The 14,815-nt window shown below is 38.1% G+C and overlaps 3 protein-coding genes across 3 annotated transcripts; 2 read left to right on the forward strand and 1 right to left on the reverse strand.

The window, feature by feature from the left end:
- Positions 1 to 1,546: 1,546 nt before the first annotated feature.
- On the reverse strand, positions 1,547 to 8,654 carry LOC103962312 (lon protease homolog 1, mitochondrial). The gene is made up of 19 exons (XM_009375006.3): positions 8,200 to 8,654; positions 7,797 to 7,862; positions 7,469 to 7,660; positions 7,288 to 7,353; positions 6,981 to 7,022; positions 6,746 to 6,868; positions 6,500 to 6,598; positions 6,332 to 6,397; positions 6,153 to 6,239; positions 5,944 to 5,983; positions 5,323 to 5,494; positions 4,772 to 4,896; positions 4,444 to 4,574; positions 4,253 to 4,357; positions 3,932 to 4,045; positions 3,424 to 3,693; positions 2,978 to 3,247; positions 2,225 to 2,743; positions 1,547 to 2,076 (listed from the first exon to the last, which is right to left on the reverse strand). Exons 1-19 carry the CDS (start codon positions 8,506 to 8,508, stop codon positions 1,891 to 1,893), a joined length of 2,982 nt encoding a protein of 993 aa, XP_009373281.2. The 5' UTR covers positions 8,509 to 8,654; the 3' UTR covers positions 1,547 to 1,890.
- Positions 8,655 to 8,836: 182 nt separating this feature from the next.
- On the forward strand, positions 8,837 to 10,853 carry LOC103962347 (pentatricopeptide repeat-containing protein At1g09820). Its single transcript, XM_048568441.1, is given in 9 exon segments — positions 8,837 to 9,035; positions 9,140 to 9,587; positions 9,589 to 9,717; positions 9,720 to 9,897; positions 9,900 to 10,099; positions 10,102 to 10,182; positions 10,184 to 10,274; positions 10,277 to 10,420; positions 10,423 to 10,853. Coding segments are annotated over 8 exon segments (1,200 nt in total). The 5' UTR covers positions 8,837 to 9,035; positions 9,140 to 9,305; the 3' UTR covers positions 10,518 to 10,853.
- A 653-nt stretch (positions 10,854 to 11,506) lies between these two features.
- Positions 11,507 to 13,569, forward strand: LOC103962313. Its single transcript, XM_009375007.3, has 2 exons — positions 11,507 to 11,750; positions 12,715 to 13,569. The coding sequence occupies exons 1-2, from the start codon at positions 11,681 to 11,683 to the stop codon at positions 13,419 to 13,421; spliced, it is 777 nt and encodes a 258-aa protein (XP_009373282.2). The 5' UTR covers positions 11,507 to 11,680; the 3' UTR covers positions 13,422 to 13,569.
- Positions 13,570 to 14,815: the final 1,246 nt, after the last annotated feature.

Here is a 14,815-nt window from a genome sequence, read left to right on the forward strand (position 1 = left end):
GAAGTAATACACAAGTTAATTATATTTTTATTGTTTAATTGTTAGAGAAATGTAGAAACCTAATATCTTGTATAGTCATATGTTAACTGAAAACTTTTTATTGGGAAATATGTAATATGTGCATATGTAATATATAGGAGGATGAGAACTTATGGAGCGTTCCTAAATTTGGGCTTTAAAATTGGAGTCCTGTTCCGATGAACTGTTTGCACATCTTCAATGTCATCCTTGAAAAGTACAAATTATTGATAATTTAAAGCATACAACTAAATAAGACTTTAAATTTCAAATTTACAGTTTGATAACGTAATATGTTTAAAATGTCTAAAAAACTATACTGTCATGGAAGTAGTTCAGGTTGGACTGATACTTGATAAAGTCGTGTAAATAGCATGTGCATTCAATCAAAATCTGAGACTAACTTCTAAAGATATTGGCAAAACTCAAATCTTCCATGCTGGTTTTGATTGGAGTTTGGAGAGAGAGAGAGAGAGAGAGAGAGAGAACTCCACCACGGCTAAGGAAAAAAAATAGTATCGCATGTTGTGACAAAGGATTGCAGATGGAGTAGTTGTCTTAGTCTAAAAAATCACACTCAGCAGAAAGCAAAGAGCTTTTTTTTTTTTTTTTTTTTTTTTTCTCTCCAAAACAGTTGATGGTACTCAAAAAAGCAACACCGATCCACTTTCTAACTGTCCAATGAGGCAAGAGATGGACATACATAATGCACCTTGGGATGTCACCATAACACATCTCGGACGATAGGCAGTGCTATGCGTTTAACTTTCTCATATTACATTATATTATTCCTCTGAAATGTTATAATGGCGTTTGAGGTGGACATATATAGGTCTCTCAAAAGAGGAATAAAGACTTGCAAGAAACAGGGAGGTCAAATTAACTGTGCCTGTCATGCGTAAGTGAAGTTTAGGGGTGTGGTGTAAGTCTTTCTACAAAATGATTTGCATAAAATAAGGACACAAAAGTGACGGTTTTTCAAACCAATTATGAGTATATGCAGTTCGGGTGTGCATGTAAGTCTCCTTAAAAATAGGACTTACATAAACTTGTTCCAAAAATGTCAATTCTTTAATAACTCCAAGTGTCAATGGAAACAAAAAGCGAGATCCTTACGAAGAAAATGGCCTTGTCAAAGAGCACTCGAGCATATTATGACACACACTCCTTCATACTCATATTTCACACGGCACATTCTGAGTGATTATGAAGAGACTGAAATGCTAATATATGCTAATGAGATGGGAAATAATGTAATCAAATCATAAACACACCACCACCAATCTCAATTGTTTTGATTCATCCTTATTCAGCAACCCTCAGAAGAAGATCGTTTGAAAGTATTTTTAAAATGATTAAAAGCAGTGTAGGTGAAATATTTTTTGAACCAATTCTTAGTAAAAAAAAATAAGTAAATTACAAGGAAACACTTCAAGTACTTTTAGAACCTAAAAACATTTTCTCTAAAAACGTTTTCAATATTTTTGAAAGCACTTCCAAATGAGCCTTAAATTTATAAAATAAAATATAAAAAAACTAACTTCCATATTTATTAAATAATTAGAAAATTTCCCTCATTCGTTCCACAGATATGTCAAAATTCTGCTCAAATGTGCTTGTTACAAAATGGGGCAATTGGATGCTTCAATTTCACCAGAACAGTAAGACAAATATAAAAGTGAATAAATTTAAATAAGAAAAAAAAAAAACTTGTGCCTTGCAGCCATCAAAATGATTTATCTCTGTTCTAATTTGGCTTAGTCCTGTTCTGATGCTTATGGGGATGGTCCTGACCCAAGGATGACAAGAAAACACGTACCGGGCACGTATGGCAGTTTCAGTTCTATCTTGAGAATTGCTGGGGAAGAAGGCCTATTCGTCCTTGTTCTGGCCATCACCGAAAGCCAAATAGAATATCTGATTGTAGTCCTCTACAAAGTGAACATCAAGACCTTCTTTTACATTAGGGGCAAGCTCGTCGAAATCCCTCCTGTTGGCTGCAGGAAATATTATGGTCTTCACTCCTCCCCTCCTCGCTGCTATAGTTTTCTCCTTAACCTAAATTGTATGCAAACATGAAGTTTCGATGAGTTTGAGATGCACCACAATGTACACAAAAGCATTACAGCAAACTTCGATAAAATTTCCTAAATAGAGAATATAATGCAACTTAAACTCTTAATAAATGTCTGATCGCTCAACCTACCCCGCCAATTGGGAGGATCTTCCCAGTTAGCGTTACTTCGCCAGTCATTGCTAAATCCTTCTTGACAGGCTTCTTCATGGCAATGGACAGCATGGATGTTATCATGGTGCAACCAGCACTAGGTCCATCTTTTGGTGTGGCCCCAGCAGGAACATGTAGATGAAGCTTGGAATCGGCAAAGAAGGCATTGCTTGGATCTTTATCGAGCAATATCGCTCTTGCAACTGTGTGAGCAATTTGGGTACTTTCTTTCATAACATCTCCAAGTTGACCAGTTGCATGAAGGCCTCCTTTCCCCTCTCCTTCCTCAACCTGAGTCGTCTCTATGTACAAGGTGGAACCGCCCATGGCAGTCCAAGCAAGACCCATCACAACTCCAACCGGAGTCTGATCATAGAGGCGTTCAGCATGGAAAACAGGTTTGCCAACAAAATCAGACAAGTTTGGCTCATCAACCAAGATTTTTTCAACTGTTTTTGTACCTTCACTTTCCTGAATTTTCTCCGTCTCTTTCGCATCCTGTAAAGACAAGTACAACCATTTAATCCTTCAGTTGGCAAACACATTCGGATAGCAGAAACAGATGAAATGGGATTGAATTGAGGGGCAGTTTAACAAGCTTCTTTAAAATAAGAATCATCTTTAAACGCTCTCAGGTGTAAAATAATTCTTAAGATTGCACTCAAGTTGCACCATTACTCATACAGCTTGTGAAGTAACCTCTACCCGGTAACTTTATATGTTATCACATACCTTTGAATCCGTAGGTTCATCAGTATCTGCAACCACAACTTCACCTACTGCAGCTTCGGCTGGGAGATCCTTCTCTAAGGATTCAGTTGCAGTCTGGTCCACGCTCTGATCTACTTTATCAATATCTTCTACTTTGGCCTCAGAGGTCTCTACAACCTGAGCTTCAAGAACTCCAGGTTCGACTGGGAGATCAATCTGACTAGTGGGAGACTTTTGGTCAGCAACTGCAGGTTCATCTGATGCTCCTTGTCTAACAAGTTGCAGAGCTATCTGCCAGGGTATAAAAGATAGGTTAAAGCAAAAAGGTCACAAATTTGTTCCACATTTTCAGGCAGTAGCTCTACAGACCTAAACTTTAAATCAAGTGTATAGAGTTTTATGGTTCGTCATATAGAAAAGTTTAAAAGTTTGTGCTGGTGATCTAAATCTAGACATTGGCGACAAACCTTGCGGTAGATCTTTTCTATGTGCTTTTGGAGGTTCCTAACTCCTGCTTCACGGCAATAATTTTCTATAAGAGCAAGAAGAGCTGCATTGGTCACTTCAACCTGTTCAGGTTCAATTCCACATGCTTCACGTGTGGTCTTCTCCAAATAATCTCTAGCAATGTGCATTTTTTCATCAGTAATATACCCAGCTATGGAAATAACCTCCATTCTATCCAAGAGAGGATTCGGTATATTCTCCACAACATTTGCTGTACAAACAAACAGAACCTGTAACAAAATTTCCAAAGGCAGGATCAAGTTAAGAACAAGAGGAATAAAAAGAAACCATCTGTAATCCTTATTACATTTCATCCATGCCTCAAGGCCCGCAACTTATATTCCAAAAGATATTAATTATACTAGTTTAACCTTCACACAAATACGTCAGATTGCTTGAAAATTGCAATTATACTACCAGCAAAAGTAGGACATCAGAATGCCTAAAAATCACATATTAAAAACTAACCTTTGACAGGTCAATTGGAACATCAAGATAATGGTCAAGAAAATTAGCATTTTGCTCTGGATCAAGAAGCTCCAACAAAGCACTTGCGGGATCACCAGCATGCCCCCTTCCCAACTGCCACAAGACAAGGCAAAGTTAAACAACCATGAACTTATTGCAAAACTCAAAGCACTTCTGGTTTTGTAAATAATCATTTTAGAAACCATTCCTCACTCTAAACTACAAAAGAGACCGGCAATATGATGTCTCTACAAAAGAGACCGGCAATATGATGTCTCTCAGGTACAATATGAATCAAACCAACCAGCCATAATATATTACCTTGTCAATCTCATCAATCAGAACTAAAGGGTTAGCTGTTCCCACGTTTTTAAGGCATTGTACCATCTTTCCTGGCATAGCACCAATGTAGGTCCGACGATGCCCCTGGATGTGATTTTAGAAGTATATAAGGAATAGCTCGTGCTGTATAGTTGTTATCAAAGTTTCAGTGCACAAAGCTTGCTAAATACCTTAATTTCAGCGACATCAGATAATCCTCCCACAGAGAATCGGTAGAAATTACGGTTCAAGGCACGTGCAATTGAGCGACCAATGCTGGTTTTGCCCACTCCAGGTGGACCAGAGAGACAAATGATTTTCCCTGTGATAAATAAGCAGAATATCAATAATCCGCACTGCTATCATGAAAACCAGCACAGATTTGGACATCTTTTGCAACCTTGGATATCAATATAAAATAAGAGTTAAATCAGCGCCTGAGAAACAAGATAAACAATGCAATGAGGCAATGCTACTAAATCAAGGTAGACAATTGTGAAAGATGAAAACTATACCAACCTTGTGACATTCCTCTAAGTTTCCCGACAGCAATAAATTCCAATATCCTTTCCTTTACATCACTTAATCCGTAGTGATCTTCATCAAGAATCTTTTGAGCCCGAAGAACATCAAAGTTCTCATCACTGCATTTGGGATTTGGATAAGAGAAGTTATAATATTTAGAAATCTGCTAAAAAGTTAAAAATACAATAAGGACGCGTTACTTCAATTAAATAACAAAATAATGCTTACCACAAAATAATAAGAACAAGACAGTAACTCAAATAATATATCTTATATACCTACCAAATATATCTTTTTATAGTTTTTTAAACCTTCTCACGCTAGTATCCATTATCCCATTTTAGATTTATATAAACGAATATTCATTACAGATATTCCTATCCAAGTATGGCATGGTGTTAAATTAACAATAAATGGCTTTATAATATAGTTCAAAGAGTCTAAACAGATTATCTTTCAGCATCCGAGCCACAAATATGACATCAATTATTGGAATGTCGAATATCCTTCGCAATTTGATTAACTAAATTGAATAGTGCAAAAACCTGTAATTTCCCCATGGAATGGAAGTCAACCAATCTAGGTAATTACGCGTCACATTAAATTCACTGGAACTAGCCTCCAAAAGCTGCAGTTTTGTAAGCTCTTCTTCTATAACTTGCAACACATGAGGTGGGCATTTTTCCCTGTTTGGTTCAAGTCTCTCCCTGAACTTTGCTGCACCACAGAATCACAAAAATGATGCAGCCGTTATGTATATGAACAATCAATATTTAGAATAGATTATCAATGTTATCTACAAACATGCTTGAGTCACAGTCAGAATAAAACTGATGTGAGAAAGCACCAACAGCAGCCATGATGTGCACATATTTGCAAGCATGGTCGCGAAACTTAATGTTATACAAAGTCAGTCTTAGTCCTCGAATGTATGCATCTTGTGATCACATAATGCAATACATAAACAACGTTTGTCTTACTAAACATCTATAACAATATAGAGAAGGCCACACATATATTTGTTTTCGATTTCACGGTAATGTAACAGCCTTTGACTTTTGAAAAGGCAGGGAAAACAATACACACACACATACACACACACACAATATCTAGGTTTGCGAGAGTGTTAACTTAATAAAATAAAAATATTAAAAAATAATACTAACCAGAAAGTGCTGTTTTGTCATCTGCCTCCAATCCCAGTTCCTGCATCATGTCAAGCCCAGTAAGTTTACATAATCCCCAAGAATGAAATAAAGAAATGGATATAAAACCCCTCATAAAGAAAACAGATCACTGAGAAATCCTCATCCACATCCAATGGGGTAATGGCATAAAAAATGTCTAATGAAGGTTGGAGAGGGGAGACAAACACCTTTTTTATTGCTTTAAGCTGCTCATTCAACAAGTAGCGGCGTTGTTCACCACTTATCTTCTCTTCAATTGCCTTTGCAATAGATTCCTAGATATAACAAAAAAAGGAATTAATAAAAGAGAATCAAACCATAGTGGAGAATATATGCTACAAAACAATGACATATTGGCATGTCACACCTGAATCTTGCTGATTTCTATCTCTTTCTTCACTAGTTCCAATGTAAGCTTTAAACGTTTATAAACCTGAGCAAAAATTGCACGGTTAGAAAGCATTGTCGATATGATAAGATTGAGTATAAAGTCACATCAATCATCCCAGTTACGAATTGATTAACCTATGCTTACATCTAGCTCTTCAAGCACTTGCTGACATTGAAACTTGTTTGCACCAGATATAGCCGCTCCAAAATCTGCTAACCTTGGAAAATTAAAATCACCTATATGCTGCACAAATATAAATAAAAAGAGGAAAAAACAAAATGTGAGGAAAAAAAAGGTTTCACATGTTGCAAGCAAATAAATTTATTTTGAAGTACAGAGGCATTCAAAATGAAAGATGCCTTAAATTTCACAGATTATGAGAAATTGAACCTGAGTGTATGTTTGAACATGATCCCTCCAAAGGGAACTAGTCTTCAGAACGTCTCTTAAAGTCGATATAACCTCAAACGACGTTGCCTTTATGACATCATCATCCTTGTCATAGGGTTTGTCCTGAAATACAAAGTATAAACCCATAAGAAAAGGAGAGAGAAAAATCTACTTTATATGTGGAACCTCCAAAAATAAACAAACTGAATTGGTAAAAATTGAGACAAATGTGGACCTTGAGATGGTCAACTTTTACAGTCAGAGGATCCTCCTCAACCTGCAGACAAGCCATAAGTTTGCTTAGTTTAACTATACCAATTTGTATTATAAATGTGTTTGAGTGTGTGTTTGCACATGCAAAATCTACGGGCACATACTTAAATATTGAAAAGTTTCACTAGAATAAAATGTTATAATCAGTTCAATGAAATGTGAAAATGAATCGCGAGACATATATGAGGTGATGAGCCAAAAAAAGATGCTAAATATGCCTGCTAAAGTCATTGACCAAAAGTTCATGCTTACTGATTAGTTTCCCTCACCATCTCTGTAATTCGAAGTCGCCTATGACCAATTAGAACAACTTGGTCTCCTTGAATGCTTGAAATCTGAAATATGAAGACAACAGGTATAAAAATTCATAAAAACTGAAGGAAATTCTACTGTATGTCCAGTTAATCCACAGAATTAAGGGCATATGGAACTTGGGAGTAAACTAGATACCTGGGCAAGAGTACCGACTTCATGCAGACGATTAAATAACTCCTTCCCTTTTAAGTCCGTTATGTTTTTATCTGTTTCAGAACCTGAGACCACACTAGGATCAGTCCCTGGCTCATCCTTGAGAAGAAAAGCACCAGCATATGGAGCATGCCGTTTTCGGCTTTCTTGTAAAGCTGCCAACAACTTAGGATCCTACATCAGAAGCGACAGATTAGTTAGTTCAGTAAGTCAAATGTTATATAACACCTTGCAGTAACCGCAATTCAAGAATCGACCCAACAACCAAAATGCCAACTTGATTTTCACTGTATCCAATAATCTCATGTACCTTCACATAAATTGGCATGTAGAACCCTGGAAAGAGCGGTCGATGCGGCAATGGCAACGCTAAAACCTGACCGAAAGGTAATAGGAAACAAAAAGTTAATGGATAGATAGGGTATATAATTCATGAATCCATCATCCAACTTATCTGTTGGTTCGGAGAACACAAAATTTCTGGCTTTCTACTTAACAAAGAAAAACACTTAAACAAACTTGAACAAACCATCCCAAGAACTAAAAACATCCTTAACAACACAAACACCAACATAAACTGAATTGCGAAATTTAAGATTACAATTCAAAAACACAACAATTAACAGTAAGTTGAACATTTTCCTATATCTTCATTTTCTCCTAATCCAATTAAACTAGTTTAGCATAACCAAAAGCTCCAAATCCAAACCAACCGTTAGATAATCGTCGAGTCTCGGATTTGTGGGCACAATTGCCGACGAAGATTTCGACTCAGCGGCCTCTCCCTCTGCCTCGGCTTTCTTTACCTCAATTTCCGCCACCTGATCAGACCCATCTTTCCCGTCCGAGCAAAAATACGCTCGGCCAACCGAATTGGGCCGAGTCAACCCGGTGAGCGAGCTAATAACTCGGAGAAACGGCGAGGCGAGCTCGGTGGGCCCGGGACGGAGCCCCAAATTAGGACCCAGGCTATGGATTCGGGCCTGGAGGCATGAGGAGGAAGAAGACAGAAGCTTCAGCATTTGTCTTTAGCAGCAAATCGGTTGAAATTGTGGGAAAAATCGGAAATTGAATTTAGGGTTTAGGGTTTTTGGTAGCCCTAGCGGAGCAGTAGTGGGTTGGAGAGAACCGCCATTGTTGTGGAACTTAAAACTCCTTGAAGCAAAAGATATTGGGTTTCTTCAAGCGCTTGAATTTAAAGTTAAAGCCCTTCATAAACCCTTGTCGCTTGTACTTTCATGTGACGAAAATGCCCCTGTAGTTATGAAGAACTACATAAAGAATGGTGGGCGCAAAATGCACGATGCATCCAGAACCCCTGAAGTTTCCCGATAAAATTTCTTCAAACTCTCCCGGTAAACAAACAGAACCTTCGGCTTCTCTGCGTCACCAAAAATCCTACCGTGCAGTCCTTCAACATTCCGCTCGTTTCGGAGCTGCTAGGGAAGCAGCACTGGTCGGAGCTCAAAACCCATCTCAAAGGCTCGAGCTTTGCCGCAGCTCTTCACCAGCTGTTCGGCTCCGGCGCCGAGCCAGAGCTAACTCTCAAGTACTCAAAGATACGAGCTTTCTTAGATGGGTTTGTCCGAAACACCAAAATGCATTCGATTTCTTTGATTTTTCACATGGTTTCAACTTTCAATGTGTATGTAGCAAACCATTTTTGTACATTTTCGAGTACAATATGTTGGTGTTGGCATATGTGAAAAGTTTGCAGATACATTTGGGTTTTGGAGCTTTCAGAGAGCTCGAAATTATGGGTTCAAATTATCTTGTAATCCTTTGTTTAGTGCTTTGTTGAAGGAAGGTGAAATTGGTTATGTTGAATAGGATACACCAGAGCACAGTAGAATTTTCAACGTTGAATGCGTACAGTGGAAGGATTGGGAGGAGAAGTAAGGCTGATTTGTGTAAAGTTGGGAAATTGGACAAGGCAAAGGATGTTGCCAATGACACGAAGGCTTGGGGGATTTCACCAAATGTGGTTGCTTATAAGAGTCTGATTGATGGGCTTTGCAAGATGGGTGGTTTGGGGAAAATGTACAAAGCTGATGCCGTTTTGATGGAGATGGTGTAGAATATTGTTCGCCCGAGTCAGGTTTATGTTTAATACTTTGATTGAGAGGTTCTGTAGTAAAGATGAGAACGCAGAAGTTGCGATGAAGGTGTTTAAGGCGATAAGGAAGCAGGGTTTGAAACGGACTGTGATTACGCATAATTCGCTGATTGATTGGGGTATTACTGCAACGGGAAGCTTGATGAGGCTGGTGGTTTGCTGGATGAAGTGCTTGGCTTGGGTGTGAAGCCAAATGTTGTTACCTACAATGCCCTTATAAATGCATTTTGTAAGAAGATGCTGAAGAAAACTAGAGAGTGGTTTAACGACATTAGAATGCAAGGCTTTGCACCCAGTGTTATAATGTGTTGGTTGATGCCTATTGTAAGGATGGATTGATGGAAAAAGCAAATGTGTTGCGCAGTTTAATGTTAGAGGGAGGGATTTTCCCAACACTGTGGCATTACTGCCGGATTACTGGTTTGTGTAGACAGGGAAACGTTGAAATGGCCATGAACATTTTACATGAAATGGAGGTGAAGGGCTTGGAAGTTAATCTCATAAATCAGTAACACATAATGTATGAATAGATTGATTGTGCAAAGAAGGGAAGTTAAGAAAGGCATTGCGACTCTTAAACCAGACGGCAGACGATCAAAAAGGGTTTGTTTCCAGTAACTTGACATGCAAATACTCTGATGGATGACTAATGCAGGGAAGGAAACCTCAGGGCGGATTGAAGGTCAGAGAACAGATGGAGAAACAAGGCGTGCGAGCAAATATAGCAGCTTATGATGCGTTGATCATAGGATATTGCACAAAGGGCAAGCTTGAAGATGTGAATGAGCTTCTTAATGAGATGTTGGAGAAAGGGTTGATAGTCAAACTACTTACAAAATAGTATGAAAGGAAATGACTGATAAAGGTTTTGTTCCTGATATAGACTGGCACCTTTATTGTCTATCTAGCTCTTAACTATCGAAATGAGAAACCGAATTGGTTTCAATCTCACCCTAATGAAGTGTATTTTCTTCTGCATCACCGGCGAAGCATAATTCAGTAAGCATCTGCACACTGGTGTTCATAGTACTCTCGTCTCTTCGGTCTCACCTCTTAAATGTTATGATCCTTAGCGAAATGTTTCGCAAGCTTCCACACCATTCTTTATATCGCGACTTCAAGCTTCTTCCGGCTCTGAGAATTCTCATGGAGAAAAGAAGACGAGGTCCTGCATCTACTTTGACATTCGATTGGAATTTGTAAGCCTTGTTAGCTAAATTTGATTCAGTTTAATAATACTCTATGATTGAATGTTTGAGTTGTGGACTACAGCAGAAGCCTAAAGTCTCACAAAGTTATGGGGACAATAAGTTGTAGTGCAACTCTCAAACTTCTTTCAGCTAAAAGCCTAAAACCACCAAACTATATCAGGTCAAGCAGATGCGGTTTAGGCCGGTTGGGCAAAGCATTGTGGCTCGCTCTCTTGCACTCAAGTTCAAATCCACCAATTCATGGTTAATATCTTTTATTTCTAAGTCTGTAGGTAAATTCTTTTTTGGGTTCTTGACCCCATTTTACAACAAAAAGGAAAAACCACCCGTCCAAGAAAAAATTGGCAAGAGGAAAATGTAACAGAATTACTTAGAGTATACGTAAGCGTAATCATATTGATTAGAACAGATGTGTCTCCTCTATTCATTCAAATTTAAATCTTTCATCAAACGCTTTAGATTAATTTAAAAGTACAATAATGTGCAATAGACTTGAGCTCAAGTGTCTCGGTGCTCCGAGACACTTGAGCTGAGCTAAAGTCACCGAGACACTTGAGCTGAGCTAAAGTCCTAGGTTCGAACCGAGACACTTTGAGCTAAAGTCCTAGGTTCGACTGGGGAAGGTAATAATTAAACCTACAACAAAACGCAGCGTTTTATTGTCTAGTCACTCAAATCGAATCCCACAGAAGAAGCCCATGCTAAATTTCAAATCTGGAGTCTTGACTTCCATTCACACGGCTTAAGAGATTCTTCATTGTCGTTGAAGCTTCTTCATTTCAGAGCTTTTCTAATTCCATCTCCATTCACCATACAAATCCGAAATTAGGGTTTTTCTTTTCTCCCCAAAAGTACCTTAATAATCCCATGGATTTCCAGAAGAAGAGAATCCATTTACTGCTCTTCATAGTTGGCATCATCGTCCTCAGTATCACAGGTACACAAACACATATACACATATAGATATATATACACATATACATGTAAAGATTATCAATTTATTTTGTATTTCTGTGAAAACTGATTGGGAAGAATAAAAAATTTGAAGTATTTCTTTCACCCATCTTCTGGGATTTGAAAATTTTCTTACTTGATTATGTAAAGATCTGTTCTTTTGGTTGTTTCATTGGCTTAGGGTTTTGGGTTTAGGATCTTCGTATAATTAGGTCTCTCTTTTAGGATCTTTGTAAACCCTAAATCATTGCAAACAAACCGTATGAGTTTGAATGAAAATCCCAAAATTTTATGAACCCAGATTGTATAATTAGGTCTCTCTTTTAGGATCATTGTGGTGATGTGATTTGTGTATGATATTTGATAGCATGGAATAACAAATATCAAATCACCCATTGCCACATAATGCTTTAGCTTTCGATGTTGCGCCGTATTGCCAATGCTTAGGAAATTGGTGTCTTTCTTCTTTTGATATGAATCTGTTGAGGGGAGTGGGGAATTTGATTTGTCCTGTAGACCTGAGCTGATAGCTACAAAACCTTACAAGGTTTGGGACTTGAGTACCTCGTTGAAACATTGCTCGGAGAAACCCAGTGGGAAAAACCCAAGCAAAGGAAAAAGAATCCCGCACCCTGCCACCCACGTTACAAATCAGTATAGAGAACTTATAAATGAAGATGAATCACTATTTTGATGTTAATGTTCTGTTGTTGTTTAATATTACATTATGTTCTGGACCTCTGGTTGAATGGAGATGCAAATAAAATGTTTCTATTCCTAATATTTTACTTATGTGATAGTTTAGCGTCTGGAGTTTGTGTTTGTTTAGGTTTTGTAAAGCATTTTGCAATTTACTAATATATGTTATGTATTGCAACATTCAGGGTTTTAGTTTTTTAGTATAGAAAATGTGTATCCACTACTTATTTAGATTATTTTTGCCGTAGCTGAAAAATGTCGGCAACTGCTTGGGGAAGAGCGTGCATCTCAGAGTGGGAAGTTTACATTCTTGAACTGCTTTGATATGAGTTCCGGAACACTAGCTTGTTCTGTGAAAGAGGGAGTGAAGCTGTATGTTAACAACATCAGAGCTGCTCATGTTGAGATGGTAAGGCATAAAGCGATTGAAAGTGAATTGTCTGATGCATTGTCACAGGGGATATCTGCTAAAGATGCAGCCAAACAAGCACAGGAAGCAGGAGCAAAGGCAGCGAAGCTGGCAACTCGGCAAGCCAAGCGGATAATAGGTCCTATCATCTCGTCCGGATGGGACTTCTTTGAAGCCATATACTATGGTGGTACAATTACAGAAGGGACCATCAGGGGCACGGGAACCTTGTTTGGCACCTATGGAGGAGGCTTTGTAGGAGAGCAAAGGCTTGGGAGATTTGGTTACCTTCTGGGAAGTCAATTGGGCAGTTGGGCAGGAGGTAGGATTGGATTGATGGTATATGATGTGATTGATGGAGTGAACTACTTGCTCCAATTTGGTCTACCTGAAAACAGTGAAGTTCGTGAAACTTCCGCTTATGAAAGTTCTGAAGGTTCTGATGACTCTAATGTTGATGAAGTCCCCACATATGAGAACCCTGAAGCTGAAGCCTATGAAACCTATGACAGCTCCGAAGCATATGAACATTCTGAACTGAGGTGAATGAAATGAATTAGGTCCATTCCGTTCTTTTACGCGAAATCTTATTCTGTAGATGTAATATAAGAAAATAGGTCGGGTGACTCGTTCATATTTGTGTATAACTTTACATACGGATGGTATTTCCACAGAATTGCATGCTTCATTCTTACACCGGAGGCTTTTTTCTCTTTGAAATGCATCGATAAACGCCATTTTGCTATCGTCTTACATTTTATACATAGTTATGTTTATTTAGAAAAATAGGGGAGGGGTAGTAAGCTAGTAAGCCTCTCCCATTGAGGTCTCTAGTAATTTGGAGTTCTGAAATAGAAGAGACTCACTTGGCAAGTTGGCAACCCAACCCCTGGGCCTAGGCCTTGAACATAGTTTCAACAACTTTCCTCTAGCTTAAGAGTTGGGCGAAAGGTCTTTTTCTGCAATAAATTAAATCGATAACATTATTGGACTGAGATGGGCTAAGGTTTTTAGATTTGGGCAGCGCTACAATGGGGACGCTAATGTGGTGGTATTCTAAATTTATTACCCTTTAGCACTTGGGAAAGTTTGAAATATCGTAACATTAACGTATTTGTTTCATGTAAGTTGTTCATCACAAGCAAGATATTAAAGCAAATTCAAATCGATTATAGATGCTAAAAAGTTGTGTACCAGTTTATTTGATTATAGTTGTCCTGCTACTGGCAATTCCCCTTGATGGGCAATCTGTAAAAAAATCAAAAAAAGGGCTAAGACCCTCTCTATAAAGTTCTCAAAGAGACTTGTAGTATGCACTGACCCTGGAATGAGTAGTCTATCCTCCCCCTAAACTTTTAGAAATCATAAAAATTATATTTGTATCGTGTTCGAGTCACCTGTCATGTATAAAGTTTCCACTTATGAAGAAAGGAACAAAGGATTTCGTTTCACCACGAAAAGAGATTTGAAAGCAATTTGTGAATTTATGAGGGCTCAAGTTGAAGCTTAAGTTTCGGCGTTGCATGGACTAGCAAGTAGTATGGGTGAAGATCTAATATGCCCATCACACTCTCAGGCCAGTGTAAGGCACATGGAATCGTGTGGGCAACACACACTCGTTGCTCAAATGGCCACAGTTCATTTGACTTCATCTTAACCAACCAATATGCTTATGGCCTTTGCTTTAAATTGATTCTTATTATTTAAAATTCATAAATTAAAGATAGGAAGCATTATGATTAACTAGTGCTTGATGGCATAGGGCAGGCCTTCCAATACTTTATGTTAAAGAAATCAGTTGATACACACAACTTATGATGGCAGAATAATAAATTAGGAGTGTGAATAGCATCTCTCTTGAAAAAACGAAGAAAATTAACATAAGCAATCGAAGATCCTACTAAACAAAGACTTACAATATAATATCCAAACACACAAAT

Source organism: the organism of the source record quoted next, unplaced genomic scaffold, assembly GCF_019419815.1.
Source record: "Pyrus x bretschneideri cultivar Hongxiangsu unplaced genomic scaffold, Pyrus_bretschneideri_v1 Contig48, whole genome shotgun sequence".
In the NCBI taxonomy this organism is placed as follows: Eukaryota; Viridiplantae; Streptophyta; class Magnoliopsida; order Rosales; family Rosaceae; genus Pyrus; species Pyrus x bretschneideri.